At 40.5% G+C, this 16258-nt stretch overlaps 1 protein-coding gene across 1 annotated transcript in view; it reads right to left on the reverse strand.

Moving 5' to 3' along the window:
- The window catches only part of TMEM132C (transmembrane protein 132C), a gene marked incomplete at both ends in the record, with an annotated part of 221134 nt that overhangs the window by 40583 nt on the left and 164293 nt on the right, over positions 1-16258 (reverse strand). The window contains one exon of the mRNA XM_082324781.1: positions 16070-16253. Within this exon, the coding sequence (XP_082180907.1) occupies positions 16070-16253 (184 nt within the window). The remainder of the gene's footprint in view (positions 1-16069; positions 16254-16258) is intronic.

Genomic DNA, 16258 nt, shown 5'->3' on the forward strand with positions numbered 1-16258 from the left:
AACAACCAGCATCCCTTCTGCAAGGAAGGAGATGTGAGACGGATTTCCCCAAGACTGCAGACAAGAGAGTCCAGCCTCCAAAACCCCCTCCTTCCACCTGTCACAAGAACTGTTACACTGCTTGAATCAGGCAGAGTAACATGCTTAGCTCACACGTGACAATGTATTACACTTGCATGCAACGCTCCTTTTTAAATGAACGAAGTCCTCAACTTCAAACCTTCCTGCTACCCTAAATTACTCCAACAAGACGATCGCATTAGATAATCTAACCCCCTAGGTGATGGAAAATGCAAATTAATAAGGACATGAAATAAAATCAACTGAACATTTTCATGCTTGATTGTGTCTTCCTTTGCCATCTTAAAAGCTGTAAATGTGCATCGTTTGTCTTTTTAAAGCGTCTATCATAATCAATGTATCAACAGTGACTGAGCCTCTGGCTGGGGGCCTCTCTGTTTTGTAGGAGCTGTGACACCAAATTCGATTAGGTACAGCTCACTAAGAAGACAAATATTACGCTAACGCTGTCTCTATGTCCTGTTGACTAGAACAGATATGTCAGGATCCAGTGGCCAATATATACTGTCAAAGACAGATGGTATGTCCTGCTGTGTGGAGGAAGAGTCTGTAACTGAAAATGACTTCAAAGGAAACGATTCTGGAACCACTTAAAACGTAGAATAAGCCTTAAGGACAACTGCCGGAGACGGGAAGCAGAAGCCCACATTTCATCTCTCTATAACCACTTAAAATATAGAATAAGGACATAAAGTGACTGGAGGAGATGGGAAGCAGAAGTCCACATTTTATTTCTCTATACTTAGACATAAGTGAAACAAAACCCTGATTTTTTAAAAAATGCGTATGTGTAACACAGGAAACTACTGGTTCCTCTTTGTGAAATTTCATTCCTTACTTTCAGTACTTTGTTAAATTGACTTAGAAATGAAAGCACTTACATAGGAAACACATTATCTAGAGAGAAAAAATTGTAGTTATGGGTTGAAACGTGAGTGATTACCTGAGATATTCCAACTCCAGCATCATTATTGGTTATTTTGAGCATAGAAAATGCAAACAGACGAAAAGCTGCGCAGTGACAGGTTAAAAGCCCTTATTCTGAGACCGACATACTTGAGAACCTTCGCTGCTGTTGTTTCAGAGCATTACTACTTATGGATATAAGTATACTTACAGATACTTATGAATACACTTACACCTGATGAATACAAGCAATAAACTGTCCTAAGTTCTCTTGAAAACTTACATTTTTATACATTTGTGCAGTGCATAAATTATACATATTTCATCTATGGTAGACATATGACAACATCTACAATACATACTCATACCTATATTTTTTTATTTAACAAGCATTCTTAGAAGAGTAGCCATGTGCTTGGAAAATAGAGTTATTAGTTATATAGCTATTAGTTCAGTGACTGTAGCTACTTACAACACTCTCAGGAAAGGATAAATATTTGTTACGGATACCAAAAGCTATGCCAATAAAATGGCCTCAGAAACTGCAACACATTCTATCCTTTCTAATCACAAAAATAGCTTTTCATTTACTCAAACATCTAAGGAATAATTGTCTGAGAAAGCCTTCAGCTATGATGAACACCTCTCATGTTTTCTCCATTGCTGAATGGTCCTATTAAGTTTATCACAGATGGGAGTGGGAATATTGGTAAAGCCTGAATGGGAGAGAAAGGCAATAGCCACCTGGTGATCTTATAATGGAATAGTTCATGGATGCTTAAGCAGCCATGGATGGAGCTATGTTATATCTTCTTGCTGAAATAATTTCATGGCTTACAGTTCTCTTTTGTTACAAAAAGACTAACATGTGAAATTTGTCAATTTAAGGGCATTATCTGGGCTCAAGATCTGTCAGTCATTTACTTTCCTTTTCCATGAGTCTGAGGAAGTTATTTGGAAACGGACCCCCAGTTAAATTGTGTTTGCTCCACCATTAAGCAGGACCAGCACAGCTCTGGTGATGTCTCCAGTCTGTGATGACCGTGGGAATATAACTGGTAGTAAAAAGGCAATTTTCATTAGCAATTTGAAATTCTTCCCATGTTCATTTCAATTAAACGTGCGGCCCTGTTATACAGTTGGCTATATATCTGTAATAATATTGCTGTGATAGCTGTAATCAATAGACAGTTGCAGACTGAAAATATACAAGTGTATTAGGACACATGCATGGATGCACACACAATTACACACTACATGTATATATGTGAGTAATCTGTATGCGCACATGCACATACACAACTATAATGGAAACAAGATTATGAGGCATTCTGTGTTAATAGAAGCCATATACTTGATTATAGGCAGAGAGAGGCAGCATGTTTCATTTTATATATAACACATTTTTATCCCAGATATTTCTTAATGTAAATATTTTGCATACATAATTTTTAAAACCTGATCCCACTGAAATCAACAGTGATTTTGCCAGTGGCTTCAGTAAAGCTGAGGTCCATGCTATCAAGTGTTATGGAGTAAACCCTAAAGATTCCTCCTTAACGTGCCTTCCTTTAGTTAGACCCAAGCACTTCTACAAACCCCTGCTGACTTCCACCTGAAGGACTGGGGTCCTGCTCCTCAGACAAAACTGACTGATTTAATTGCCTGTTATGCTAATAAGATACGACAGATACAAGGGGTTTTCTACCACTTAGTGGCGATCTGGATCACAGTGTTATTTCTGTTGTTGTGAGTTTATCCCCTAACATGTTGCAGATGTTCACTGTGGTTGATATGAAACCAGCATCATCATTGACATGGGTGGAACCTGTAGAGACATAGTGTATAACAGTAGCACAAAGTCATGCTGGGCAGCAAAGATGGAAATCTTAACGTGGTTTCTGAATGATGGGAGTCAAGAACAGCTTAAAGAAGCCTTACAGTGAGGGCCTGATGTTTACAAATACTTATGTACACTCTTACTTGCTTCAGTTTGTAGTGCTGTATTGTTCAGCAGTTGCAGGAAAAGCTGTCAAGGAAGTATAGTTTGATAAATTAAACTATACACTGAAGATATCCACATAGTTACAGACAAAAAAAAGATGGCATTTTTAGGGACGTGCTTCACAACAGATCCAATACACAATTTGCAGCTCTGGGAAAAGACTGAAGTGCCTAACAGAGTGCCATTTACATGCTCTTAGGTATCATGGCTGGCCTCCAGATGCTCTTCCATAAGGACACAGGTCTCCTGTAGGTCCTGTGTCATACCTGGTAGGCCTGGATGGATGGTCAGGCTCTACGGCATCTTTTATGGTATTACACACCTATGCGCAGGCACCTGGATCACCTCCTCCTTTCTTCTCCTTGAATTATCTTGTGCAAGTTAAGTTTCCAATCTGCCTTCTTTGTGCTTCAGCTCCCCTTTTACAGAGGGGCTACTGTCCTTACCCCATTTGTTTAGAGTGGAAGTACAAATTCAATGAAAATATGATGTCTACTATAACCCACTCCTGGAATTTCAGGCGGAGCCCTCAGATTCTACTGAATATGAATCAGGGTTAATACAGTGCTACAAACCACACTGATGATGAATAAACTGTTCCGTTTGGAAAATCGAGGTAAAATCTCATCTAGTCTGATTGTTCCAAGAGAACAGCACAGTACTGATCACAGTGTGGGGTGGCATGCACTCTATAGCTGGGGTGAAGCCATTTTAAATGCTTTATGGACTTCAAGGATTAAGTCCCAAGGACAATTTCTTGTTTTAAGTAACTGGGGTACTGCATGATACATGGATGATTTTTATGACCACTGTGGAGGGTTGTGAACTTGTTTTATTTGTGTAGATTAATATGCCATGGATTATTAATGAGTTACTTTCTCCTTCTAATAGGCATCTTCTACAAGTTCCTTAAGGTCCTCAATTTTTGGCCGTAGAGTGCACATGAACACTTGGCTCAAGTTTGTGGATGTCAGAACTCTATTTAAACCACAGTGGAAGTGAAGCAGGCAGCTTCTGCTAAATTATTTCAATTTAATTTAGTCTATTTTGAAATCAGCAAGAGAAAATTTCTACTTGCTCTTTTCTTATTTTGGCTGTACAGTTTTAATTTTCAATAAGCAAAATCTGTAACAAAGATACAATAGGGATTCTTATGAGACTGCTATGAAAAAGTAGTAATAAAAATGCAGAAAACAGTCATTATTATTATTTCCTACCCTTGCCTCTAGATTATTTTTCCTTTTCAAATAATTTATTGATTTCACTGACTTCATAGCAGGTCCACATAAGCAAAGCACACAGAGGGCAGGAACAAGATTATTGCATTAATGAGAGCAGATACTGTACAGACATCAGAAACTGAGGACAGCTAAAAAGATGAGAGAGCGACACAGGAAGATTAAATTATTGATCAGACAAATGTCTAACAGACTGGTGGGCCTTATAACATATAGGAACCAAACCCAGCATATATGTAAAAGGAGGCACAGTAAATATACCAAGTATGTATAATCACAGACGCAATTATTTCCTCCTTACTCAAGCAAAAACATGGTTTATCTTCAGGGGTTGCTTTGCAAGATCATGCTGGCTAGAGGTTCATGGCTAGAGAAGCATCCTTGAAATAGGTTGCTATGATCATTGTGTAAGTCAGTGATATGAAGGACAAAGGGATCAAAACCATCTGTTTAAAGCAATATTTTATTTGTTACTATACTCTGGAGCAACCAGAGTGACCATTATCTTTATCTGAGCATCCCACAGCAACTTACAACACTGAAAGAGGCTTGAAACCTTCCCTGTTTTTTCTAACTCTATTGGATGGCCTAATAAAAGACATTACCTCTAGCCACAAACCTTGCTTCACTTATATTTTTACTCTTCAGGACTAGAACAACATTGCCAGTACTAGGTAGGGAAGACTGGCATTCATGCTTAAGCAGAGAATTTTCCTTTCTAAAGAATGAGCCATAGAGAATGATCCTGTAAGCTAAAGTTACATTGTAACACAGGAAATATTAACTACTGTGTCCATTTTAAAGATGAATAAACTGCTGTGGACCTGAGTGTTGCCAAAGATCCAAAAGAGGCAGAAACTAACTCCAGACATGTGGCTCCCAGTCCATCAGACAATTCCTATTTTTGCATATCAGAGTCTCCCAGTGCTTAATGAGTAGTCCATAATTTGAAAGAGGTAAGAGCAGTGAGGAGGAATTACTGAGTCTCGAATGACTGACTTATTACCACACCAAGCTCACTCCTGAAGCTTCCAGGCATTCTTAAAACATATGCCGCAGGATACCTCGTGCCAGCTGGCAGCTCCACTGTTAGTCACTGCTTTTCAGTGCTTGCAATTGACATTTTGTCCCAGATCCAGCATCTAAAACATAGTCTTCTCTGCTGGCTCAATGGAAGCTTCAAGCCATATAAAAACTTCTTGGTATTGGCACACGGGCACGTAGTACCCTCTACAAAATGATTCCAAAGTACATCCAGGTCTTAGACTGATCGCTTTGGTTTCTGCTGCTGACATAATATATGCAGCAGGAGGCCTTCTACCTTCTGTTAGCTCTCCAAAATGAGAACTCAAGATCACAAAGAGGTTATAGCAAGCCTTTTGGATATCACTCAATTGTGCACTGTTTCAGAACACAAAAGGAAGAGAATTCACCTTTAAATCACACAAGGTGATTTTGCCCACATGCTCTTTCCCCAGCTACATCCTGGCAAAAGCTGGTTTATGCAAATGAAAACAAAAGTGTTATGCCAAGGTAAAAAATTTCCACATTAAAGACAAAAAGAAAAAAGAAAAAAAGAGATAAAGTAGTTCTTCCTGAAATGGCACATTGAGAGTAAAACTCGATAATGAACCTGAAGGTTTGAACTGTCAGAAGTAGTTTGGGGGTAGAAGGTATAGATAAATGGGCTATGCTGCAGAACCATACTATACGTAAGCACGTTATGTGGTGCAGTAACACACTGGTGTGCTCTCCAATACCGAATTTACAGGCTAATGTTTCCCCCTATCATTTTCTCAAAATCCCCAGTGAACTTGAATTATTTTTTTACACTTATTTAGTTTAATCAAAATACTCATTTCACGACCTCCAAAACGTGCATAGCTCTGGTCCGATAAGGCCTTGGAGAGCAGAGTACAACACAGTCACTAATCCCGATAGTGACAGTCAGCATTCAATATTCAACTACTGTAATTAATAAAACTGCGCTGTTGTTACTTTTCACTAATAGAGGATTTCCAAAAGCAAATTGCAGCAATAAATTACATCATTACAGCCCATATTATTTTTCTGTGAGGTAACAAATCTTGCAGAAAGACAATCAGCCTTGCTAAAGAAAAAAAAACCAGAGGACAAGTCAGATGACTAGGACCTGATTAAAATTAATGCCAGTGTTACTTTTGTTTCCCTTTGCTTGCTGAAATTCCCTCTCTCACCAGCATGCTGGTTTGCTAATGCTCATGCTATGGTGCCGGTGCTTTAAATATTAGGAATGATTTGTTTCTGAGGGGAGAAGCGATCTTGGTAAGTTCACTGTCTGTGCCGATTTACATTGCCAGGCCCTGCAGTTTAACTATGGTCTAAAGCACGCACCACAGCAATGGGGCCACTGCCACAGTGTACACGTTTTGGTCTGTTAATTCATTTAGCATATGTGCATCGACCTGGAGAGCTTGGGCATTGCAGGAAGACCTTTGCATACAGCCCCTCTAGCTTAGCAAAGCAGGTTTTGTTAGTAGCTCAAGCTTTGGTGTGGTCTTGGTACCCTTTTGTCACTGGGATTATGAACAGATCAGATCCCATCACCACTGCTGCTCCCCGTATCTTCATAGCAGCTGCTGCACAGACGGGCAAAGAGAAAGAGCCAGAAGCATGGTGCTAGCTTTCTCCCCAGGACTGCACTGAACCCTGTCCTAGGTTTTAGTGTTTTATCTCCCTCAAGCAGAACTACTGAGTTTGAAGTACAGATTCCTAATGAATTCCATGACAAACATCCTCCGTGCTGAGAGTCTGGCAGGATAATGAACTGTAAACTGAAAGCAGGGTAAGGCAAACATGCATCTAATAGCAAACTGAAGGTGAAAAGTTGCTGGGTTTTTTAATGCTTGGGGTAGCTCATTATAACACTGAGGCTTATAAAAGTCCTGGTGATTTTTTTTTTCCCCATGCTTACTCATTATCTTCTATTATAGTAAAGCAGCTCCTTGTTGTCTGAATAGTCTCACTGTCCAAGCTGGAGCACCTCAGGACCTCATTAATTAGAGTCCAGCCTAAATAATTCATAATTCTGCTAGGTGAGTATTTCACCTGATTGTGAAGAACGAGGTTCCCCAGAAATATTAAAACTCTCTTTACAGATCAAAATCATCATTAGAAGTTGCCAATTAAGAGAAATCGGTCCTGTTTTTCAGTATGGGTCACAGCTAACCCACTTAATGCTCAAGCTGGCTGACCAACTGCTGTGTTTGCAAACATACCTGGTCCGCTCCAGCAGTCACGGTTCAGCCTGGCACCTCTTTTAAGTGACAACATGAGAAGGTGGAGACTGTTTACTCTTTAGGGTAAACCACAAATGTTTGTTGTCTGGAGTAAGTTTGGGCAGCGCCTGGACTTTATCAGTTAAGTCAAGACAACTGATTGTTAGCTAAAGCTAATGAGAGTGCACTAGTTTAGATGAAAACTAGTATATTAACTGTCATAGGAAAGGGCATAATCTAGCAATCGAGACTGCTGAGTTAAATTCCCCTTCCAGCTCTGCCTCATGAACAACCTCATGCAATGTTCTTCTGTCTCCCTTTCCATTTCTTTCAAATCCTTTGCAGCAGAAGCGCAGTGCTGCAGGAGATTCAGAATCAGGCATAGCATTTGCCTCCCATCCTTGGCCATGGGTGAACTCCGGTCAAAGTCTGAATTGCTTAATGCACGCTACAGCCTTACAAATTAGTAACTTCTCTACCTTTAAATTCCAGTTCTGTTTCAGCTGCAAACTTGTGCAGAATATCAGCCTCTGAAATTGGTCTCCTGCTCCTGCTGAGAAGTGCTCCTCTGTCCTCCTCCATCTGATCTGGCAGCGAAGGCAGCAGTGAGGGCACATAGGGTGAACACAGTCCTTAGCAGCTACAGCATCCAAATACACAGCCCTGGAATGTCCTTCTCGTGCACTATCATCCGGGTCCAGAGCTCACTTTCTGCTGGCTCATTATTATGTCTCTGCATGGTCTCTGCTCACATGTGTGTGGCAGCTGTGAAGTTGCCTTTGTGGTTAGGTTAAACAATCAGAATTTTAATCAGCTGTCACTTAAAATATGAACTGTTATTTAAGATGTCTCCTTCTGATGGAGCAGTATCACAAACCCGAGCCAATACTTAAAGCAGTCCCAAAATCCTGCCCAAGAAATCACAAGAACAACAGAATCTCCAGACTTGACATGTTACAGAATGCAGTGCCAGGAACCAATGCCAAAATTATCCGCAGCAGAATGTGGACTTGACTCAGGCTAACTTGCAACGCTGAGAATCAGCGTAGAAGCACCTGGGTATCTCCATGCAGCCCTGCACTGCGCCATGCTGTCAGAAAAGCGAGCCCCTGACAGTACTCTTCTAACATGCACAAGTGATCGGCATCAAGCCAGGACTGGCTGGGGGATCTCGAATCCCTACGCCTGCTATGTTAGGACAAAAGTGTGATCCTATGTCCCGGTATCAGCTGCGCTGTCCCTCCTTTCCCATTCATGGAGCTCAGTTTCATCCAAACTTGAACAACACCTTGACTTTCACCAGCTTGGCTTGTGGACTGAGAACTCTCTAGAGGATTCCAACTTGTCTGTCATTCGTCTCTGCAGCATTTAGCGCTGTGAGACACTCCTCTTCGAGGGGAGCATTTAGGTATTACCACAACACCAAGCACCCAATAACTGAGTCTCTGGCTGTCTCACTGCACATTCTCGTTGTTCTGCAATTTTTCATTTGGTTCACAGGATTTCTCTCCTGTCAAGGCTGAGAGGCATATATGTTAAGCCTCATATTAATATCTCTCTACTACAGGCAGGAAAATTAGCAAAGAAAACCAGAAGTTCTCTATATGGCAGAGATCTTTAAAAATCTGGAAGCTAGCTGACCCCATCTCTCCTCAGCATTTTAAAAATCTCAAAGTAATCCATTCAATAGCATTGTGAGATAGGAGGGATGCTGGAAGAGGAAATTATACGTACTGGTGTGCTGCATAGAAAATGACATACAACTCGATCCAATGGAAAAATTAATTCCAGCCAGCTGAGATAGCCTTATTGATCCATTCTCATTTCCTGCAAAAGGTAGGGCTGAATGTGATTGTAGTAAAGAAAACAGAAGCTAGAGGCAAAAGTGCAGGGGGTTGTAGAAATGATGACTGGGACTTAAAAAGGCACTGTTAAATTAAGCCATTTTGAATTCTTTATGTTGTCTGCAACTTCTGCCCAATTTAAGATCAATGAACAACAGTTCATCCTTTTTTTTGGCTTTTGTTTCCTGATGGGCAGACAACAAAAAAGCCAATTCGTAACAGAGAAGATTAATCGATATGCATTGCTAGTCACAGCTCAACGCACAATGTGACACAGCCAATTTATAAGCAGGTATGCAGGCTCCTGAATTCATCTGGTATAAATACAGAGCAATGACACAAACTTTAGTGAAATTATATCCATCATAAATCTAAAGGAAGGAATGCTATCCTCATTTAAACAATTGCAACCTGCCACGATGGAAACTGTAGGTATAGAAGTGATCTCAGTTACTGCAACTCTGGTCTTTCACACAGAGCACTCAGTCTGTAACTAAACTCTAAAGACTTTTGACTTCATGGTATTATTTAGGGCTTCACAGTTGATTTAAGTTGTCCCAGTTAGTATTACTAGTAGTAATAGGATAGTTTTACATCAAATGAATTTCCTTCAACTCACAGTATTTATTTTATATGATTCATAATTAAATTATCTGAGACAATACCTGTCAGCTGCAAAGTTTGATATGTAGAGTATCTGTTCATTTGTTTGTGATAAGTAAATCAGGAGATGGATGTGTTTATATAGCCTCAGATTTTATCCTCTGGAAAGCTCCTCAGTGCCTGTTGCCCCCCACTTCATTCAAGACTCAAAGATTAACAGGAGTGAGAATTCTGCACTTCTGTGACCTTGAAACAAGAGAGCTTTACGGTGTGAAGTCACAGACTGTGCAGGGCTGAAAACTCTATTTATTTAGGTCCATATTTTAAAGTGGTATTACAGGGACTTCATTACAATGAAATACCTTAAAAAAATCTCTACCTTAGGGAATACCATACATAAATGTGCATATAAAACAAACACTGCTTTGGGAGCTAAATTTTCGATCATCTGTGTTTTAATGGAAAGCAAGTTAACAAGCACACATAAAAATGCCAAAAAGTGTTTCTGGCTGAGTCACAGCTCTGCATCTTAGATATCCATTCACTTACTTCTGCAGCAGAACTGTCAATACATTGAGTCCTGAATGTAAAGGAAGGTACACACAAACCAAGCACTTCCTAATGAAACAACGTGCCACTGAGCAAAAGGTATGTGTGCAACTGCAGTGCCTAAGGAGAAGCCAAGGAGAATCGCAGCTACACGTTACGGCTGGGTTTGTCAGGGTACTCTACATAAAAAATCTGAACTTGGATTAACCTGGAGTTCACAGGATGCTATTATGTAAGGAAAAGCTGCAGCCTACATCAGTAGAAAGGCAGGACATGTAGAGACAGATTATATCTTTTATTAGACCCACTGATACAGCTGGGGAGAAAAGACAAACTTCTGGGCACATGAGGTATGAAACAGCAGCAACAACCTTTAAGAAACGCCTGAGAGATGTTCCAACTTTGATATGCTTGTAAGCAGTTATTAATGGATTATAGAGCCTGATGAACAAAGCCTGAAAGACCCACTGAAAATTTAGTATTAGTGTTATTTTGAAGAGGAAATATGCATGGGTGAGCAAGCTGCATGGCTTCCCATGGTGACAAATGTCTTTTGGAGTAAATTCAGACCAGAACTCTCCGAATAGACTCCTGACATTGGGTTTATGCTTCAGCACTTTAAATACCTGTATTTCATGCAAGTCACAGTTGGAGATAAACTAATTCAGAGGGAGTTTATCCTGCTGTTGAAGGACTACTACTTCAGTTCCATATACAGGGACCCCAATGGTCTTGCATAAATATTAAACCATTGATTCCCCATCTTCCTCCCATGAAGGAGTTCTTTAATATTCATGTGCCTTACTGGCATCAAACAATGAACTTATACACAGGTCTTCTACCTTGTTCTATCCCAAAGCAAAATTTAATAGTACTAAAAAAATGTATTATCCATTTAAAGCATGAAAAGAACACAAACATATAGGCTCCTTCTGTGCGATTTGCGTGTGTGCGCATGCTACAAATGTGAACAATTTTGGGTTTGTTTTTTAATCTAGTCAAGTGGCAAAATCAATATAGTTGGCTACATTTGCTCATAAAAGGATAGAAATTTGAGGAAAATGTGGAAAGTAAGGTAAGAAAACTTGTACACCTTAACTGGCAAGTTCTGAGGTTACTTGTGATTAATGGAGGAGGTCTTCAAAAGCAGCTTAGCAGATGAGTAATTAAGCTCCTATGAAAGTACTTTCCTAATTGATCCTGCAACAAGTAACATGAAATAAAAAATGCCAGAATAGGGCACAATTCAGACAGATTTTCTCTACTGGAAGATTAAATCTTCGGGGTAGGTTTGTCCTGCCAGCAGACAGTGGGATATATTTTCTGGTTTGCCTTAAGAAATCTTTTTCTTTTCTTATTTAACTCTCCTACTTGATGAATTTTACAATCCCCAGTTTCTGTAGCCATAGTATTTTGCAGCTGTTGTGATTTAAGTGAGTCAAGAGATCTGAAGGAGGGGAGGGATTGTGTGCCTGAAAGAGCATCTATCTTTCTCCATCTGCATCAGATGGTCTAATAAATGATATTACCTCTTTACAAATCTTGCTCCAGTTAATTATTGCTATTCAGTGATGGAAATATAACACATAAATTTAATCTCATACTTCGAGTGAGACATATAGAATCTCATACAGCCTACATGAAAGATATATTGAGTGGATGGTTGCACCAAGTGCCAGGCTCAAGAGTTTGGTAGTGACAGTACTACACGTGTCTGACTAGGATCTATTTTTGATGCATTACTCCCCACAGTACTTACTTAACTAAAATTCCGGTATGTGAGAGTTAGAAAGCAACAGAACCAGTTAGAATTACATTTTTCTAACTTTTCTGTCTCATTTTTCTCTCTAAATACCTTGGAGGGTGAAATGTTCTCCAAAATTACTCAGATTGATTAACTTCTGAGCTCAGGAAAAAAATATACTTACCTCAAATTTACATCTCATTTTTTCTGGGAAAAAGTGATTACACGTATTCTCAGCCCAGTAGTTTTGATCTCTCTTGCTCCTTTTATTTCACCATAGTGTTCACCGTAGCAGCATCACTACGTTGGTGTTTCTTACTTGTATACGCTATTTAGCGCAGTAGTTAGGCACGCAGAATGCGGATTCTACTAAACCCTCTCTTTTGACTGTATGATGAATTTCCATTGATTTTTCAGCAGCCATATCCTACCACTTGCTCTCCTGATCCAAGTCCTATAATGCGCTTTTAAAATTCCGGGTTCAGTTCTTACTGACAATGTCAATTGTTTAATCTCTTTCATTCCAAAATACCGTAGCAACTATTGCACTAACCTTTTGAAGACCCCCTTGTTTTTCATCTTACTACTTTTTTGTAATGTAATAAGGCATAGGGCAATAAAAGACACATGATCTTTCTTGCTTCATAAGTTTGGAATTGCTCACATGAGACATACTTTACTCTGTGAGTCAGAGACAACCTTTATGTTAAACCAAGCAAAAGTTTGCTGCTTTTATCCTCAAAAGACTGATGAGGATGCCCATCAGACCAAATGGCAGAGACTCAATCAGATCCTACATCCTAATCCAGTACAATACCTTTGGGCAGCTCCTTCTTTCTTTTTTTCTGTCCCCCTTTAAAAATTCTGAATGACAGATTTTACTTTTGATGTTAGCAGTTTTGCTGTAGGAACACTCCATGCTTAAATCAACAAAATCTGTGCTGCTTTTGGCTGGTGTAGAGTTAATTTTCTCCCTAGTAGCTGGTATGGGGCTCTGTTTTGGATTTGTGCTGAAAACAGCGTTGATAATACAGAGATGTTTTCCGTATTGCTGAGCAGGGCTGACACAGAGTCAAGGCCTTTGCTGCTGCTCCCCCCACCCCAGCAGCGAGCAGGCTGGGGGCACCAGGAGCGGGGAGGGGACACGGCCGGGACAGCTGACCCCCGCTGCCCAAAGGGCTGTTCCATGCCGCATGGCGTCATGCTCAGCACCTAAAGCTGGGGGAAGGAGGAGGAAGGGGGGACGTTCGGAGTGATGGCATTTGTCTTCCCAAGTAACCATTACGTGTGATGGAGCCCTGCTTTCCTGAGGATGGCTGAACACCCACCTGCCGATGGGAAGTAGTGAATGATTCCTTGTTTTGCTTTGCTTGTGTGCATGGCTTTTGCTTTACCTATTAAAGTGTTTTTATCTCAACCCACGAGTTTTCTCACATTTACTCTTCTGATTCTCTGCCCCGTTCCACCGGGGGGAGTGAGCGAGCGGCTGGGTGGGGCTTAGCTGCTGGCTGGGGTTAAACCGTGACAACTTTACCCTCTAGAGGATTATGAACCACACTTGCTGATAAACATTGAGATCTAATTTCTGTGCACAATAATGCACTGTTGCTTTACAGTGTGCAGCTGAGATAAAGAGCATGGTCCGACTTCTCAGCAGATACAGTATCATCCTCGTTCTTTTCAGTGTGACTCTTGTTTCTGAACAGGAGAACTGCCAGGTAATCAGCTCAGCTAGAGATTAATGCCTAAATGAAGAAAGCACCCTGGCTGGATATTCAGTGTTAGCTAACAGAAAACTCTGAAAATTCCCTTTATCTACTAATATCCTGCTAGCAAAGCCAATTTTGCATTGGTATCCCATCCGACTGGATTCTGTTGACACAGTATATTTTGGCTCCAGCCAACTGTTATCACAAGGTACAGAAATGAGATAAGCAAACACAAGAAACCTTTGCTAAGAGAAAGGTTTAATGATTTCATTGTTTGAACCCTTTGCACAACCCAGAGTGCCTAGTGGTACATCTGTTGGGAATAAAGGATCTCGCCTTATATGATTTATAGAATGCTAAATTCATTCATTTAGACCTCCAGTTCTTAGAGAAACCCTAGTAGGCAGATGAATTTTAATCTAGAATAGACAAAAGTCTGCAAGTAAATCTTAAACCTTCTATGCAAGTGCAAAGGCATTAGACCCTGATATGAGATATTAAAAAAAAGTTTTGATTCCCTCAGATATGGAATACAGAGAAGCAGCTGATTAATTCTTTCAAGAAATGAACAAGAAGATGTTAAGCCTGCCAGTAGACAGATGTCTATCACTTGGTACTGGAAGGCATCTATTTCAAAATAAAATCTGACCACAATAGCCTTCCTTTACCCACGTTCTCAAGTCTTTACAGGACTGATGCTCAAATATGTATTCCCTGTTCAACTCCACAGGTAATGAGGACAATTAGTTCCCTCTCAGGTCTGGAATGTAGCACAGGCTTTCTGCTGACTTAACAGACTTTGGATCAGGAAATTGCTGGGCATGACCTCATTTGATACGAGCAGCAGTTTTACTCTTCAAAGGGGAAGAATATATTGAAGACCAGGACTTCCAGGAAATAATACTCATCTAATTATCTGCTGCAAACCACTGCACACTGTTCAAAGAAAAGACTGACAGAATTTCACCACCAAGATTATGCACAGGAGAGGCAAAATTCACAAGTGGGATGGATATGTCTAACTCTTCTTACAAATCCTGAGCTCTAACACTGACTAATGGTAGCATATGCAGCTCCTCTATTAATTGCCACTTGGTCCTCTCTCCTAGGTAGCTGTCAGCTTGGTGCTTCTCCCTTTCCTGAGGTTCGGCAGGACTTCCAAAATAAATGCTCAGTGCCTACTTCACCTATGAGCATGGAAAAAGTTCTCAGCATGTACCTAAACACCACAGAAAATAAAAAGCCTACCTAAAAACAGCGCACCTGAGATGTTGGTGACTCCAGTGAAATTTCTTGTTTGCTTGACTTGGAGCAGGAATTTAATCTTAGGTTGTTCACTTGCAGGAGGGGACCTTAACTGCTAAGCCCCATTGCTCCCACTGTCCCAGCCTTGCTTTGCAGAAGTAATTGCATCTTCACTGGGCCAGAGGAAAAGGAGACACTGCTTCCACAAATCACATTTGTGAGCCTTGTAAAGACAGGCAACAGGTGTGATTTCATGGGGAGGTAGGTAGCCCACAACTGGTGGTGCTACAATGCTGAGCAGATCAAGCAGATTTTAACCCAAGGCTTTTTTCCACATGAAAGTCTATACTTCTTTTTTTTTTAAATATATTATTGAGGCTATTATTATTTTCTGTTTCTTCCTTGAAACCACAGGTTCTTACACTATTAGGGAAATAGCCAGTGAAATTAATATCAGCCTCAGCTTACTAAGGACCAAGCACCTTAGGCTTTAGCAGAAGGTGCTTGAGGTCCTCTAAAGTTGTTCTACAGCTTGCAAGTTCAAGCCATGTAATGGCAATTAGGAATGGGAAGGTAAATCTACTTGGCTTTGTGTTACCAGCTGGCAGCCTGGAGGGAGCCATGCACGACAGAAATTCAGGATTTAAAGTCTGAGAGAGATTTTTAAAGTGGCAGAATCCCTTTCCTCTGTGGTAAGTTTATAAGAACTGAAATAGTGTGATGTGTACAGACCATTAAATGAGGGCATGATTTTAGCAAGTAGTCCTCTACAGCTGTAAAATGGGGAGGCAGGGCAGACAGCACTCCTTTGCAAGTCTGAGGCCTGGTATACGTCTTCTCAGACCACATACAGATCAGATGGAGCAACATGCTGAAACAGTTTCTTACCATGGCCAATGGAACAATTCCAACCAGATCCTTCTGGCAGATGAAGATTTCAGACAAGGTTATGTCTGTTGTCCCCTTCCGAGGGTATTCCACCTGCCAGGTGATGGGCTGCGTCCCAGAAAGGCTGCTGAAACTGGCTATTTCAAAGTTCATCTGCACGACCTCATTGAATAAACTGTTACTTCTGAA

The sequence above is a fragment of the Platalea leucorodia genome, assembly GCF_965183815.1.
Source record: "Platalea leucorodia genome assembly, chromosome: 12".
Lineage (NCBI taxonomy): Eukaryota > Metazoa > Chordata > Aves > Pelecaniformes > Threskiornithidae > Platalea > Platalea leucorodia.